This window comes from Homarus americanus, unplaced genomic scaffold (assembly GCF_018991925.1).
Source record: "Homarus americanus isolate GMGI-L3 unplaced genomic scaffold, GMGI_Hamer_2.0 scaffold48406, whole genome shotgun sequence".
NCBI classification, from domain to species: Eukaryota; Metazoa; Arthropoda; class Malacostraca; order Decapoda; family Nephropidae; genus Homarus; species Homarus americanus.
The window spans coordinates 5,308,339-5,327,262 of NW_024753828.1; the positions used below are offsets into that span (position 1 = coordinate 5,308,339).

Consider the following 18,924-nt stretch of genomic DNA (forward strand, 5'->3'; position numbering starts at 1 on the left):
CAACACTGTTAGGGTATGGTGGAAGCTGTGCTGGGTCTCACACTCTTGAGTGCTAACAAAGGGGCTGATATACTTCAGCTGTTGCTCTTACATATACAGTACTGTACCTTTCACCTTTTTGTTAATGTATATACAAACATTATCTCTTTCCACTCCCTAATTCTGTACAGTACTCCTGATGGTGTACCTCTGCCAAACCCAATGTATGCTTGAGTTTCATTTTCACATTCAATCACTTCTTTTGACTGTAACTGCCCAGTGGTCCACCCCTTGAAACTCATACACATTAACTCTTTCTTTATTATACTGTAGTATATTCAGTCTCATTATTACCAAACTTTATAAAAAGTCAATAACAAACCATGCAGCTGTTGTTAATGTTACACAAGAAGGTTACACAACTTAGTACACTACCTTTACAGGAGCTTTTAAGGTAAATCAACAAATAATTTTTTATTTTACCATACACAGTTAATACTGTATAGGTACTGTACATACATACTGTTCCACTCCAGCACAATTTTCCCACTAGAGTGTTGGAAGTGAATCGAGAGCAACAAAGACTTGCATCATTCATTCTCACTAACTGTACTGTAGTAAAATAAGTATTCTACCATGGCACAGTATTTCTATTTTTCTTATACAGTACACAATTATCTTCCATGTCTTAGGTCACTGCAAAATAGTAAGAAAAAAAGCATGGGAAAGATTCTTTGGCAGAAATTAACAGTGTAATGAAAACATTTATGTTACACAAGTGGATTATCCTGACATGTACAGTAAACTAGACTGGACACATCACTTTCAGATTTATCAAGAATCATTTTTACACATTGTACTGGTAAACTGCACAAACATGGAAGAAGCATATTGAGCTTTCAAAAACATTAACATGTATCCAAAAACAGTGAGAAAAATTGCTGACAATTAATGTACTACTGTAATTCTTTAACACTTTCCACAGTTTCTAAACGACTGAACTTTAATATAAGACAACCTCTGCCTCTACTACTCCCTGCTTCAGTAATTATCCCACTAGTATTTCCCTAACCTTTACAAATTTCCTTAGCTTTTAACAATCTAACCATCCAATCACATCCACAAGGTCCACTAAGAAGCTCCAAACAAAAGTGATACCATTTATCTCTTTACAATCATTATACAGTACGTAATATTTAATCTACCCGAGCCCTCACCATTTTCTCACCATAACTATTTAGTAAATACTTCAGCACTAATATAATATCTCTATGTATCTACCAACAGGCAAATTTTGGTCCCAGCAAAATTTCAAGTCATGAACCCCGGGATTCAGCTGGGGCGGCCATCTTGGAGAGATGTGCAGAGATGTATTCTTGTTCACTGATCATAACAAACTTCTCCCCACATCTCCCCCCAACCCACATCTTTCATTCTGCCATTGTGGTGTGACATGACTGTCTTCCCTTAAGGTAATGTGCCAAAGTTAAACTACATACTACTGTACTGTATTTCATTAATTTTTGTGAATGTGTTACATAGTAAATGACACTTTGTAGATGAGTACCATTTTTCATACGTTAGTTAGGGTTTTTTTTTTAACGATTTCATGTTTTTCGGATAAAACATTGGGGGTTTTCTTGTCGCTGGGGAATCGAGTCCTGTTTTTGTCATTTGTTCTGTTATTCGAGATACAAAAATTAACCTAATGAATGGTGAGGGACTACTGTACTGTATATGGATAACATTTCACTCTCAATCTTCTCCCTTCCCAGACTGTGTACATCAGACACACTCAATCAGAATCTTATACTAAAGAAACTATCCCATTTCCACATTAAATCTTACTGAAGAAGAACTGGAAAATGATAAAAGCTCTAAAAATCACGTAGAGCTTTCAAAATTGAGTCATCTGCCAACTGAACTTCCCGTGTGACTGTGGCCCCAAAAGTCACAAGTAACACTCCGTTTTCCTGTGGTTTTAGGGCATTCAAACAAAACAAACCTGCCACTGATAAGATCAAGCCAATGTAACTAAATATTTCAGAGAACTAAACCCTCATTCTCCCTTTAACAATGTATTGATAAATCCCAAAAATATTCTTCTATGTGAAATTTAACATTCTCTTGGTCAAGTGTTGTCTTCCTAGTTTTCCATTTTACAAACACAAGCGGCTACGCTACACACAAGGGTGACTAAAATTTTATTGCCTTGGCTCACATATGATGATAATGACTAATGAAAGCATCTGTCTTCATCACCCATATTCTAAATCCATTCATCCAAATTACCCACTGATGCCCCTCTCCCACACACACACACATTACTGATATTATTATAAAATATCTTTAGGGCAGTTTAACAGCTCATAAATGGTCTACTTTGATCACCAACAATCTAATAAAATGGTACACGTTGAAATCCATGCTGCATCTTAATCAGGGTAATCACAGATGCTACACAAAAGCAGTACAATAACAAATCAACGAATCTGGAAATAGTTTAGGGTCATTTAGTACAAATAATAAAAAAAAATTGGGGTAGAGCTTAGCAATGTGGATGGTCAGGTTTGGTTAAGAAGCACACTGTTTAGTCAAGGACACCCTCTCACCGGTACCTTCCTCCTCCTCCTCATCCTCGTCTTCACCCCCACTTTCAGCACCTGCAGTAAACGCACGATATTTGATCAAATGATAAGTCAAAATCAGCTCCAGTAAATAGTTATCAACACAAACATGAAAAGGTTAGTTTCACCATTTTCTTTCATCATCTACTAACTACTGTACCAAAATCCATCCACATGCTAGAAGAACTTACCAGTGAAATAATTGATGCGGTGAAAATAATCGTACATTTTAGTCCTACAGTATTTGAAAAGTGAAAAACCTTCCCAGCTAAAATCTAAAAACTGTACTACTGTACTTATCTCTGGTTAAAAAGTTCATACCAAATGTCACTAAAATAGTTTTCTCAATAGTCACACCATTGACAAGAATAAAAACATTAAACTAGGTAAGGATGCAAACTCCCAGGGTAATGTAACAAACATTGGACATCAAGAGCATATTTTTCTACAGTGATATGCTCTCTGATTGTTGCACCATACTGTAGTTATTACTCAATTGATGTACAACTTGTGACTGTTGTACCTTACTGTACAGTACTTGTGACCTCAATTGATATACAAATTGCAAAATAAAAACTTACTAAAGTTTCATCCATCAAGTAAGTTAAATTCAGTCTTTACTCTATGCTCCCACACGTACAGTGCAAACAATTGGCATAAGTTGACCTTGCATATATCAACTTGTCCACAGTTCTATGCATCTCATCCTAATTTAATAATGCTGGTTTAACACTGAGTCTGTACAGCTGACTTTAGGCAAGCTGGTTATGACTGTGGATACTATACTGTACTAAGATGCTCTGACAACTGTTCCATTTATGTTCTTGGCAGATAAGTATGACTGACATTTCAGTTATGATCTGTAGGCCGCTTGATTAACTGGCTCTTATAAACTCGTCTATAGAAGCTTAACTATTACAGTAGGTAAATACCATCCCTGAAACTTAAAACATTTACAATTAACAAAATCTTCTATATATGATGAGAGAGGATACAAGAGACCATGCAGCATGGACAGTTGTCCTCAAATAATTGTGGGTAACACACACAAGTGTGGAAAATAGCCATAAAACGTTGACGATGATCAAAGAAAGTTATACAAATGATCTGACATGAGGTAATAAACATTAGTTTAACTTGTACTGTATTATACAACATCACCTTCTCTTCCTAATGAACTTAATCAGTGTCTACTGAGAACACAATGTGCATCACATCACTGTATACTAATTTAAATCTAGTGTTCTAACTCTTATTATGGAGTAAGAGACTCTGAATATTTATTTGGAAAACACTGATTTTCTGATACAGTACTTCAAGTACAGGAATATGATGGATTACTGGCCAATATATAAACAAGTTTTGAGTCCCCTGTCCCTCACAGTGGTGTTACTGGCTTGTTCTTTGGTCCGTGGTGCAGTCGTCTGGTGCTTGCCTCAGATTCAATACTTGCCCAGGTTGGATGTGAGAAGCATGTTGTCCAGTGTGACAACTACCAATCACTGAAGACTGTTTCTGGGTAATGCATTTTCCTCCAGTACTAACAATGACACCTGGGGGATGGCCCTCATTGGACCTCTTGGTGACCATTTAATTGTAACTGATTACATGTACAAGTATACTGAATAAATAGTCTATATCAACCTATAGACAGTATTAAAAAAAAGTAGTTTCTATGCATACATATTACAACCACAAGGACAACTCACCTGCATAGGACGGAGTGGTGAACTGCTTCTCCTCATCATTTTCCTGGTCCTGCTGCTGCTTTTCCAGCTCTCGTAGTCTCAGCTCTCTGGCCTCTGCTCGTGCAGCTCGTCGCTGGGCTAAACGCGCCTCAGCCTGAAGACAAAAAATAATTGTAATTAAGGTGTTCCATTCCATTTAACTAAGAATGGAGTAGAGTTGACAGAAATAACATAGAAATACCTGTACAGTATAGACAAAGAGAATACTGTACAGTACACTACTATATTACAGTGCTATAGAAAATCCTTTTTCGAAAAAAATTATGTACTGTACAGTTTCTCAGTTAGTTAATGAAATGTACCATATATTTGGTCATTATACAGTGTATGTATGTTGCGCACATAAGTTGGGTCTATTTAAGCTACCTGAACTATGGGTAGAGATGGAGCCCACACACCAAAGTCAGTCGGAATGTAAACTGCCTTCTGAAACACTACATTACCCAACATAATCTTAACGGTTTGTGTGTAAGTGAATCTTTAAGTGCTTCCTTCCACCACAGATGTTTAGTCTCCCACTACTTATCTACAATGGTTTGCTCCCCAGAGGAACTCTTCTATGTACAGAATTTCCCTTGCTAGATTTTATCCACATTAATGGTAATCCTTCTCTCTACTGTACTTATCAGTACCATTAATCATAATGAATAATTGATACAAATATAATCAAAGCTGATTCTTGTTTAGCTAACTAAATGAATTCTCATCTAGGTACAGTACAGTACTTACACTTAACAATCAGACTCTTATTACTAGCAGAACAAATTTACACATACAAAATGAACTGTGAGCAAACAACGTCTTTAGCAAACTAAACAGTTTGCTGTTAACATTATTAAGAAATGACAAAAACCTGTTACCTAATAACCACAATGGGAAATGGTGATGACTAACTTACTGTATTTAGGGATAAGCAATGAAATATACCAATTAACAAACAAACCTAGATGGGGAATGTCCTTAAAGGCACCACCCTGAGTGACTTACTTCCTCGTGGGATGTAAAGACAGCCTCTTTTAGGAACCTGTCTCCCACAGGGTCTGGGCTCTTCAGGGTCTCATCGCTCTGTTGTAAGTTTTCACACTCCAATATGGGGTACTTATGCCTCGGGGGCCTAACTGGAGTAGAGCCATCTCTTGGTGAGGTGGCTCCCTCTTTTGATTCTCCCACTGTGTCCATAGGAATAAAGAGTTTTGGACTCTTGGGTTTGTTATCCTTTTGAGATTCTGTACAACTTTCTTCTCCCAAGTGTACAACTTCTCTCTGTTTATCTATATTTTCTATCTCTTCAGCTCCCTGACTTTCACAACAAGTCTGGTAAAGCATAGATTCATTTGTCACAGAAGTGTCCAACACCGATTCATTTGTCACAGAAGTGTCCAACACCGATTCATTTGTCACAGAAGTGTCCAACACCGATTCATTTGTCACAGAAGTGTCCAACACCGATTCATTTGTCACAGAAGTGTCCAAAACAGACACAGAATCATTTGTCACAGAAGTGTCCAATACAGGAATAGATTCATTTGTTACAGAAGCACCCAACACAGACTCATTTATTTCTGTAGTTTTCTCCGTAAGCTTCTCTGTTGTATCCAAGGAAGGTGCCAACTCACTGGGGGGAGTCACCATTCCCTCCTCATCCTCACTGTCTCCAAAGGGATCATCAGCCATGTGTTTCACCACCTCTGGGGGCTCACTCTCCCTCACAGACACACCTGGCTTGGGTGACACCGGCAGGCTATAATACCCGCTGTCCTTGGCCTGATCCAAACCCTCTTCAGGAGCTGCCAATGTTGACAACTTTGCCCCTTCTTCTGAGCCAATTTTTTTGCCTGAACTCCAACCTTCTTCAGATATTGTTGTAAAGCTATTTGAATCTCCCAGACTATTGCTCACAGCATCTTCTGTCGCCTGGCTTTGCAGAATATCTGGGCCACCTTCATGTGCTTCCTCTACATTTCCATTTTGATCTGATATTTTGATACTTATATCAGTGGGTGCAACAGTCTCTTTCTCCTGTTCAGGAGTTTTTACTGTACTGGAGTACTCCACTCTAGATTCTTCACCTAACAAAGTATTATCCACTGAATCTACTCCCGCTACACCTTCTGCAGGAGATACTCCTTGATTTAGACCCTCAACCTCCTCTTCTGATAATCTGTCCAGTTCTTCATCCAGTAGTTCATCTAGTTCTTCATTGAAGATGTCGCTTGACACAGAAATATTAGAAATTTTTCGTGTGAGTTTAGGCTGAATATCTTTTTTCTTCCTGTCTTCCTTGCTTGAATCATTTATACATTCTTCATTTACAGCATCAACAATGGATGATATATCAGTGATATCATTATCTTCAAAGGAGAAAGAAGCATCCTGGTAGACAGAGGAAGAGCTGCTGGGTTCTCTGAGGAGAATTGACACCTCAGAGTCTTCACGCTTTTTGTTGATAAGTACACAGTTTGTTGCCTCGTTTACATCTCCATCATTGTCTTGCGACTCTTCCAAATGCTCTGACAATCCACTTCCATCTGCACTCTCCTGTGTCATTCGGTTCATAGTTTCAACTTCCTCTGCTGCCTTATTTCTACCTGTTACATCAGCATCATAGTTTTCCTCCCAGTCCTCCTGGGCAGAATCAAAGTCATCGTCACTGTCCAGGCTGATGTGTGGGCTGTCTTCGTCAACTGAACCATCACTTTTACCCATCATAACTTCCTCTCTGTCATCTTTCAATCCATGTACACTCTTGTCTCCTTCTTCTACCAAGGAAACGTGGTCAGAATCAACCTCTCTCTCTGCAACAATGTCTTCTGATATGGCTTCCTTGTCATTTGTCATAAGCTTGTCAATATTTTCACTTGATTCATCGGTTTGTTTTTCAATAATTATTTTTGAATATTCATCCAATTCATTATTTCCAGTATTTTCATTATCAACCACCTTTACTTCAGCTTCCACTACTGTTTCTGTTTCTTCCTTGGCAGAAACTTTCACTTCTGGTGGAGGAATCCTGTATATATCACACACATTACCTGTAACATCTTCAGCTGTGGGAGAATCACTGAAAAGATGTTTATCAGGCTCACTTAACCTGACTTCTTGGTCAATTTCTGTGTCAATGCTGGCAGCTGGTCCGTCCTCAATAACATCTTCAGCTTGACCCTCGTACCCATTTAGTACACGTTCCTCGTGGGTAACTTGCACTACTGAGCTTAATTCTTCTTCACCGTGGTCCAACTGGCCATCACTGGGACCTTGCAATATGTTTACCTCTGCAGGATAACTTTCACACGATACATCATCATCTTCATCAGCAACAACATCTAAGGTTTCTTTACCTTCAGCATGTAAATGATCTTTTGCGATGGTCGAGTCTTTAGGTTTATCTTCCGGTTGTAGTGATTCATCTTTACTGATGGTAAGATGATCATCCTCAATGGCTGTGATATCCAGAGGAGGACCTGGTTGGACTTGGCCATTATCATCCACGTGGAAGTCTCCCTGAAATGGTCTCTCTGGCCCGTCTGTCTTGGAATTTATGTCTTTACCACCTGGCAATGGGGCTCTCCGCTTGACCTCTTTTGCTTTTCTTTTCTTTTGAGGTTTGGTGGGGGGAGGAGTACTTGCAGGGGATGGACTGTGGTGATCTTCCTTGGAGTGTTTCCTTGGCTTACCATGTCTCTTGCGTGATTCCTCCTCCACCTCTTCCTCCTTACCTTTCCCCTTCCTCTTGAACAAGGGAAATAACTTGCTCATGGTGGCGACTTCTTGCTCCAATAATGTTATGTACAGCGCTTCACTAATCTTCCCTATTTCACAAATATTAGAGCAGCAACAGTTAGTATTTAATTCTGTACTATCACAACCTTAAGTTTCACTCAATAGAAACATCATTTCAAAAGTCACTGTTTATCACTGGTAGATAAATACTGTATTGTCCACTACATCTGAAAGGTTAGAAACAAAATGTGGAAAGATGTTTGAATGTGGAGGTAATTCAGGAACACCAGAACAACACTGTCACTGTACAGACGCCATTACAACAATACAAAAAAATCATTATCAGCTCTGTGTGTGTGTGTGTGTGTGTGTGTGTGTGTGTGTGTGTGTGTGTGGGTAGAGGGGATATGCTCTGTAACCAACTTGCGATAAGATAGCACACTAAAAGTTTTCTGTCTCGTATTTAAAATTCCAAGTGATAATTGGACTCATGAGATCAATACAGAAAAGTTACATACAGTATATATTTCTGTTATTAACTTATTATAAACATTAAAATAAAAAAGAAAACTAACAAACCCATGATAATAAATGATAATAAAAAACAATCTTTGAAGAGTACAGTACAGTAAACGTGTCACCACAAGAAAGTTCCCAAATTTGGCAGGTCATTAATTATCTCACTTTACAACTAACAAGGAGGAGGAGGGCAGGGAAAAAGGGGGAAAATATGAAAGTGGATCAGGAAATAGAAGGAAGATGAGTAAGGGAACGAGAAAAGAAGTAAGGGGATATGAATGAAGGAAGAGGAAATAATGAAGATGTAAGAGGAGGAGGAAATGTTAAAAAGATGTGAAAATGGAGGAAGATAAGAATAGGAGATCGAGAAGAAAAGATGAGAAGGAACAAATAGATGAGGATTAAACCAGAGATTTAGGAGGAAAAGAAAAAAAATTAAAGAATCAAGAACAGGAGACAGGAAAAGATTGAAGTGGGCAGACGAACTACAACAACCACCATTAAACGAGGCAAAACACACCCACACACACATGACAGGTTCAAGACAAAAATATATGTCAAGAACAATAATGAGCAAGAGTATCACTTTCACAACCTGGCCACCCCCACATACGAAAGGTGTCTAGCAATGTATGATAGTAGAATGAGTGAGTGAGTGTGAGTGTGTGTGTGTGTGTGTGTGTGTGTGTGTGTGTACTTTATAACGTGTCACACAAGTACAAAGTAAGACACTAGTATACAGTAATACATCAATTTGTATATATATAAAGTGTATAATGACCATGTGTATACAATCACTAAGTATGATGACTGAGAGATATACAAGAGGTGGGAGGGAGAGACAGTACCTACATTACATACAGGTACAGGGTGATCAGGTCAGGTCAGGTCAGGTCAGTCACACAGCACAGTACTCTCTGGCATACATAATGGGTGTTACTGGCAGGTGGTGATATAAGACAGTGATTGTACCTTCCTAAGGACAACACAGTCATCACACTATCTTATCTAGTGACCTCTCTGCCTCAACTGGTCAATGACTCACCGTGTAATGAGGTTCAACACCGATAGTCTCAGAGATAAAAATAAAATGGACTTAACTTTTTAGTCTCAAGATTCTAAATGGAGGCAAACGAATGACCAAGAGAACAGGTAGACGATAGTGAGACTGACAGGTGTTCTTCCTCACAGGTGTAAGGACCACCCTATGACCTTCACTATTTTCGAGACCAAAGGCAAGATTAACTGTTTTTCCTCAATGATTCAATTCACCTTTGGAAGAAACATACTGACCTAACAATGGTAAGCACCTGACCTGACACACAAGGTAATCCCTGGTGAATCTGTTAACACACACACACACACACACACACACACCTTCCTGACTATTAATGGCGCATCCTGACCAGCCCAGGTGAACGCAATACCCAGAAAGGAGGAGGGGGGGAGGGGGAAGCTGCTGGGTCATGTTCTTAATACAAAGTGCTGCATCACAAACACCCCCTACCATCCGTCTCCCCCCATCACCCACACCCCTTTAATACCAGCCCTTCCTTACACCACCCCCATTAGTACAACATCTTCCCCACACCTACCCCCTCAAAATCTATCCACGTACATCATCATCATCATCATCATCATCATCATCATCATCATCATCATCATCATCAGGCCAAGTACAAAATTAAGATCCGTTATGATACAGCCGGAACACTTAACAAAACCTCGATCAATTAAACTGCGAGAATGAACACAAACATTGACACAGCTAAAACAATCCAACGAGAGGAAATCATTCAAACTCTTTTACAAATCACTGTTTGAATAACCTGACGGCAGCAACGGTGAATATAACTACGCCTCTCACAAACGTCAACAATGGATTAGGTAGCAATTAAGTAACTCCCAGGTCTAATATAATAACACAAATACAGAGTAATAAGAATCTATCTGTCCTAAAGTGATAATGGAACACCTAGCGAGCAGTTGAGTTAGTCAGTTGGCGCCTTTTTGGAACCGGTTGTACAGGCTGCTGGAGGGTGACGTAACCGCTACGTCTACAGAGTTTCTGGGGATTTTGATACATAAACAAACACGAGTTAACCACAGGTGTGTGTAATGCTCTCTCTCTCTCTCTCTCTCTCTCTCTCTCTCTCTCTCTCTCTCTCTCAGCTGCTGTTTTTTTGTCTCTAAATTATCGACAGTTACAAATGCTTTCAAACTCCCGCCCACACGCGCACCCCCATGGCCACCTCCAAGACCTCTGGCCGCCCACACACACACACACACACACACCTGAAGGCCGCCCACAGGTGAGCCAGGAAGAATCCTGAGTGAGGGAGGAAGGGTGACGCAACACCTCCACCCCCCCCACCCACCCCCAGCATGAGGCAGGTACACCCACATCATCTGGAAACCCTACCACACTGTTATCCTGCAGCAGCCACCACACACCCTACCACACACTGTTACCCTGCAACAGCCACCACACACCCCACACACACTGTTCCATCCAGCAGCCACCACACACCCTACCACACTGTTACCCTGCAGCAGCCACCACACACCCTACCACACTGTTACCCTGCAGCAGCCACCACACTACCCTACCACACTGTTACCTGCAACAGCCACCACACCCTACCACACTGTTACCCTGCAGCAGCCACCACACCCTACCACCTGTTACCACTGCAGCGGCCACCACACACCCACCACACTGTTCACCCTGCAGCAGCCACCCACACACCCTACCACACTGTTATCCTGACAGCCACCACACACCCTACCACACTGTTATCATGCAGCCACCACACACCCTACCACACTGTTAACTGCAGCAGCCACCACACACACCCTACCACACTGTTATCCTGACAGCCACCACACACCCTACCACACTGTTACCCTGCAGCCACCACACACCCTACCACACTGTTACCCTGGTCACCACACACCCTACCACAGTTACCCTGCAGCCACCACACACCCTACCACCCTGTTACCCTGGCAGCCACCACACACCCTACCACACTGCATCCTTGACCACCGAAGGGTCAAGACGTACCTGGCGCTCCTCTCGGAGCAGCCAGGTCAACTGTTAAGTTGGCCCATACCAACCCCTTCCCCAGAACCCTCCTCCCCACCGGAATATCAACAAGTTCTCGCCAGAAGTTACAATTTCATTTAGGAAAGGAATGGAACCAGTGTTAAACAGAGGTGAACAGTGCTTAAGTCAGTGAGAACAACTCAACAGTAACAGTCGTACCCAAGTTAACCTTCACACAGTGAGGTCCCAGGTACCCAGTGATAACGGCCCGTGATAACCAGCGATATGTTAATCCGTCTACGATAGGAAGGCCTGGGACCAAACCTCACTCATATAACACCATCTGTGAGGGAATTACTACACCACATGTCCCTCATAACACCATATGTGAGGGAATTGCTACACCACGTCAAGTCCCTCATCACACCATCTGTGAGGGAATTACTACACCACGTGAGGACCCTCATAACACCATCTGTGAAGGAATTACTACACCACGTGAGGCCCCCTCATAACACCATCTGTGAGGGAATTACTACACCACGTCAGGTCCCTCATAACACCATCTGTGAGGGAATTACCACACCACGTCAGGTCCCTAATAACACCATCTGTGAGGGAATTACTACACCACGTGAGGACCCTCATAACACCATCTGTGAGGTAATTACACCACGTGAGGTCCCCCATAACACCATCTGTGAGGGAATTACTACACCACGTGGTCCCTCATAACACCATCTGCGAGGGAATTACTACACCACGTCAGGTCCCTCATAACACCATCTGAGGGAACCACTACATCACGTGAGGTCCCTCCTAACACCATCTGGGAGGGAGTTACTACACTACGTGTTTGCTGTTTAACACGTACAATCCTACATTAATCTGTATGTTCACTGTATATGTTCCTTTACCTTTCTCTAATGAAGGCTTTTGTTAAACCACCAATGTATGTAATAAGTCATTTATGTCCAATGTATATTTTCAGCCTTCGGGCTGCAGAACTTTCTCAATAAACCGTTAATTATTATTATTATTATTACTGTTACCCTGCAGCAGCCACCACACACCCTACCACACTGTTACCCTGGCAGCCACCACACACCCACCACAGTTACCCTGCAGCCACCACACACCCTACCACACTGTTACCCTGGCAGCCACTACACACCCCTACCACACTGTTACCCTGCTTAGCCACCACACACCCTACCACACTGTTACCCCGGCAGCCACCACACACAATCCCTGCAGCAGCCACACACACACCCTACCACCCTGTTGCCTGCAGCAGCCACCACACACCCTACCACACTGTTACCCTGCAGCCACCACACACCCTACCACACTGTTACCCTGCAGCCACCACACACCCTACCACACTGTTACCCTGCAGCAGCCACCACACACCCTGCCACACTGTTACCCTGCAGCAGCCACCACACACCCTACTACACTGTTACCCTGCAGCCACCACACACCCTACCACACTGTTACCCTGGCAGCCACCACACACCCTACCAGTGCTACCCGAGGCTAGAGTATGCTAGATTTTCCGCGAACAGCAGCTAGTTTATTGTGCACCCCATACCCATCCTGTGAGTGGTAGCGGCAAAAGGATTACAGAGTATTAAGCCACTAAGGGTGTTTATCAGACCCCAGTGATTTTGATATTATGGCAATGAATGTTACAGAGTATTTTCAGTACACTGTTTAAGTCGGTACATAGAATTTTGATTAGGTGCTAGATGCCAAGTGTGGATACAGCCTTAGTATATCAGCTATCTTGTCACCAGAGATAAAGTGCTGTACCATTACATACACAGTGTGCTTGGATCTGTCTCTATAAGGTTCTATTTTTTCACAGTCTAAGACGTAGTGTTGCAGGGTGTGGCCATGTAAGGGAGGAAAAGACTGATTTGTATCCATCCGTCCGTCCACACGTCCGTTCTACCCAAGACTGTACTAATGGAACCTTTGGAGAGACGCCAGAGTCATTTGTGTACCAGTGAAGGTCATGATACTACAGGGACAGCTTGTTTATGTCTAATACCACTGTTAGGGCGGGGTTATATTAAGAGAGTCCACGGGTTAACTTAAAGGAACAAGACTTGATTATTTTGTTTGTGGCTCCTGAGAGTAATAAGACCTACCATAGTATTATCACATTTAGTTTCATTATCATCACCATCATCATCATCATCACCACCATCATCACCACCATCATCATTATTATTAGCAGTAGTAGTATGAACAGTGTGTTCGTGTCGCCTGTAATATACTTAATGGAGTGTGAGGTAACTATCATTATGTGGTCAGATGTCAACTAATAAGCCACAGGTTCTCTCCACAAATAAAGAGGACACGAAATGAATGTGGTGGTTGTTGTGATGGTGATTGTGGTGGTGAAAGTGGTTGTGGTCACTATACTTATTGTGATGGAGGCACCACCTTGGAAACTTCTCTCCGCCCTTCAAGGTTACCGCAGCCCACTTGTCCCCTTAAGTGCATACATTAAATACAGTATATAAATAAATATCCACACACACACACACACACACACACACACACACACACACACACACACACACACACACCAGCAATAATAATAATAATAATAATAATAATAATAATAATAATAATAATAATAATAATAATAATAACGTAAGGAAAAACAAGAATGACGACACTAATATTAGTCACGTTTAAAACATCTAAAATAACACTGGAAATGCCAAGACGAAAACCCTGGCTTCCGGCGTGTGTGTGTGAGGTCGGCCATCACCCAGACGAGCAGCACTGTACCGCTGAGTAACACGCTAGATTACTGACGGTGGTGGGGGTCACGTCCTACAATGAGCGACCTATCACGGCCACGGTCTTACTTGGTTGTGCGTGACTGCTACACCAATCACGGGACCGCTGTCAGCCTTCCTCCACACCACAACACAACACCTGCAACTCATCCACCTTTTCTCTTTCTTCACCTCCAGCTAAACCACCACCACCACCACCTACTAATGTTATCTTACTTGAGTTAACCTAATCCTATCTAACTTAACATGACCTATGACCTAATAATGCTGCTTAACTATAGTGTAACCCAGCCCACCACTCTACCCTCCCCCCCCCCAACACACACATACACTTGGACTTGACCCGGAGGTAAGTCTGGAGGGGCCGTGTCCGTGTTCACACCTACTGTACGTTGATGGCGTTGGTGACTTAGGTTGAGCGTTTAGTGTGAAGCGTCTCAGGGCAATTCCCACGACAACTCTGACCTGTCATCATTGTGTCGTAGCTTAACTGAGTAATTTTTCCGATCACCAGCTGTGTGTGTGTACCCACTACAGACAGCAGGATCCAGCACGCTACAAGGCACACCCTCAATTGCCTCACCTCTTGAACATATACAAGTGCCTCCCACAATACATCTCTCTATTTATTAACTAATACATCCTTCTATACATCAAACACATTATAAATTAATACAATGACTCATCACAGTAACCGTCACTCACAGCGATACGGTACCGTCACAATTACCAAGATTTAAAAGGCAAAATATTAATATCATTATTAATATCAGGTTTCAAATAATTATTTTGTTATAATTATTTCTGTCTTATTATTATGGTCGCCTCCCACACGGGTTTGTTTGAAGGGATTTAAAGTGTTCACATGAGTGGCTGAACCACTCACGCCCACGCAGTAAATCACTTGAGTTATCTGTTAAGATATATTAGTATACCCGCCGCCCACACACCTCACACAGGTGTGGTGTAAAGGTACAAGTGACTGATGTTCTCCTCGACCCTGAAATTGCTGTACGTCTACATGAGGTTGGGTGTGTGTGTGAGATGGACAGGTGTGTGAGATGGACAGGTGTTTGAGATATACACCTGGATAGGTGTGATACATACTGTGCTGTACAGGTGTATTGGGTGAGTCACATCAGTATGGCCGTGGTGACCAACACAACTCCCTCCCCTGCACCAGCTTTCTCTGCCCTCACTCCCTGACCAGGAAACACCCACCTCACCTCTCTCCCATCCTCCCTCACCCTCATCTTTCTCCTCCTCTGTTCCTCCCTCACTCTCCTCCCCCTTTGCCTCCACTCCCCTCACTCACCTTCACCCCCTCCCCCCTGTGCCCTCTCTCTCTCCACCTTCACCCTCACCTTTCTTCACCTCCATTTACCCTCTCCCCCTCCCCCCTTCACCTCCTCCTCTGCTAGCTCTTCCTTCCTCCCTCGCCACTCTCCTCTTCCTCATTCCTCCTCCTCTCCTCCAACTTCTCTCCTTCCTCCTCCTCCTCGCCTCCATCTTCTCTCCTACCTCCTTGTCTTCCTCTTCCTGCCTAAGACCATGACCTGCTTTCTGGCCACACCAACAGAGGGGGGGGGGACGTGTTGCCCACTGCAGGGAAACTGCGGCACACACACACTCTCTCCTCTCTGGTTCTTTCTTTCTTTCTTTACAACTGTCATCCACCAACACTACCACACAACCACCACCACAACCATCACCACCACACAACCAGCACTATCACACAACAACAACCATCACCTACCAGCACTACCACCACACAACCACACAACGGCTACCCACCAGCACTACCATACAACAATCACCACAAACATCACCTACTAGCACTACCACAACCATCACCAACCAGTACAACTACACAGCCACCACCCCATCACCCACCACCACCACACAACCACCAGCACTACCACACAACCTCACCCACCACCCAGCTGCCCTAATGGTAGATCTCACAATAAAACGGACGCTATTGTTTGGTCAACTGTCAGGAGCGGCACGAGCCACTAATATTAACCCTGGGGAGGGTGTGAATAATGATAGAGGGAAATAGGGAACGAGGAAAACACACACACACACACACACACACACACACACACACACACACACACACACACACACACACACACACACACACACACACACACACACACGTAGCCAGCAGTGAGAAGGGCGGGGCAGGTGGTACTCATTAAACACATTACCTGGTGAAGCTCCTCTATTTCAACCATACTAATTAATTATCTCTCGTCTAACTTGTATCGGGAGAAGTTACAACAACAACAACAACAATAATAATAATAATAATAATAATAATAATAATAATAATAAATAATAATAATAACCCCCATATTACACCTTTCGTTGTTCTCACTGGGGAATCTCTGTGTGTGTGTCGGAGATGTCGTCCTCATCAGCAGGTAAAAGTCGGGTTACTCTCACCTGGTGTACTGTACATACCTACCTAGCTTTCACCACACACCTCTAAACCTGCCCTGCTTCTCTCCCTCCTGCTGCTGCTGACCCACCCTCCTGCTTCTGCTCCCCTTCCTTCCTGCTGCACTGTTCTCCTTCCCTCCCTCCTGTGCCTACCCTACCACACCCATCCATCCCTATCCTCCATCCTGCCCATAGATAGCTCTTACACCACCTTCCCCTTGCCCTAAATACCCTTACCAGCCTATCTCCACCCCCCTACCCTTACCCTACCCTCCCCTAACCCCCCCCCCTTACTTGGCACACACCACACCCCAGAAAGCAAAAGTTGTTGTCATGGTATCTTAAAAAAAATCATCATACAAAGATACACAAACAAACACCACAATAACAAGAGAGTACTTAGGTGTGGGATGAACCTAAGAACGTCTGGTGATGGGTGAGGGAAAGACGGTGTTGAAAGGGTGATAAGAGTGACACGGGGTAAACCAGATACTGTGGCCTTGGTGAGGAGGAGAATAACCAACCAACCACCACCTCTCTCTCTCAACACCAGGGGAGGGGGGGCATGAATGAATGACAAACGAGGGTGGGTGGGTGGGTGGGTGTGGCGTGGGTGGGTATTGTGTGTGTTGTGTATAAAAATTCTTCCTTATAAACGTCAATCACGGCATCACTATCACCAACACACACAAACGAACACATACAGAAACACATAAACACACACACAAACACATAAACACACACACAAACACATACATAAACACACACACGCAAGACTGCAGTATATTGTGAAGGTGGACACGAGGTTCTCAGTGCAACAGTCCTGTCCGTGTGTACGTGAGACCTCCCCCCTGGCCTACATACTTATCAGCAGGCCCACCTACTGTACACCACCAATACTATACACACATACATACATACACACGGTTAATACTATACATACACACGGTTAATACTATGCATACACACGGTTAATACTATACATACACACGGTTACATAAGAACATAAGAAAATAAGGAGTCTGCAATAGGCCGGTTGGCCTGTGCATGGCAGCTCCTGTCGAGAGTTACTACCACTATCATCCATGACTCTATCTAGCCTCCTTTTAAAACTTTCCAGCGTTCCCGCACTTACTACAAAGTTGCTAAGCTTGTTCCACTCGTCCACCTCCCTATTTGTGAACCAGTTCCTTCCTATCTCCCTCCTAAACCTAAACTTATCCAACTTGAATCCGTTGCTCCGAGTCCTATCCTGCTCGGATATTATAAGAACTTTATCTATATCCCCTTTATTGATTCCTTTCACCCACTTAAATACTTCTATCATATCTCCCCGCACTCTTCGTCTTTCTAGGGAATGCAAGTTTAGTTTCTTTAACCTATCCTGATATGGAAGGTTTCTAAGTCCCGGAATCATTTTTGTCATTCTTCGCTGCACCGACTCCAGTGAATTTATATCCATTCTATAATAGGGGCACCAGAACTGAACCGCATAATCGAGGTGCGGCCTGACTAGCGCAAAATATAGTTGCAATAAGACCTCTGCACTCTTATTACTTACACTTCCAGATATAAAACCCAATACTCTGTTTGCCTTATTTCGAACATTAACGCACTGTTTTCTAGGCCGTAGGTCCGGGCTTACAAGTACCCCTAGGTCTCTTTCACAAGACTTCTCTAGGTTGATGTTGTTAAGGCTGTATACATTGACAGTATTTGTTCTTCCAATATTAAGTACGCTGCACTTGCTGGTGTTGAATTTCATTTGCCATTTTTCTGACCACTCCTGCAGTTTATTTAAATCCTCCTGTAGTGCATTTGCATCCTGCCCTGAATTAATCTGCCGCCCGGTTAATACCAACTTTATCTCATTTATCCTATTATTATCATCCAGACCTATTCCATTATCCCAACAATCCTACCTTAGTCTATTATCCTTCCACGTTAGTCCAAGAATCCTAACCACTATCCAATCCTAGCTGGCCCAAGAATCCTACCAGTATCCTTTCCTAATC

At 42.8% G+C, this 18,924-nt stretch overlaps 1 protein-coding gene across 4 annotated transcripts in view; it reads right to left on the reverse strand.

Annotated features, from left to right (window-relative positions):
• The window catches only part of LOC121855512, a 37,907-nt gene that overhangs the window by 12,346 nt on the left and 6,637 nt on the right, over window positions 1-18,924 (reverse strand). For 2 of the 4 annotated variants that reach the window (XR_006086799.1, XM_042350485.1), the window contains exons 2-4: window positions 5,342-8,301; window positions 4,316-4,448; window positions 2,598-2,642 (exon numbers count right to left, since the gene is read on the reverse strand). Coding sequence is in view for 3 of the 4 variants with exons in the window: in XM_042350485.1 (XP_042206419.1) it covers window positions 2,598-2,642; window positions 4,316-4,448; window positions 5,342-8,110 (2,947 nt within the window). In the remaining variant the exon portion in view is untranslated. The remainder of the gene's footprint in view (window positions 1-2,597; window positions 2,643-4,315; window positions 4,449-5,341; window positions 8,302-18,924) is intronic. The other 2 variants (XM_042350486.1, XM_042350487.1) reach the window with 2 other exon arrangements.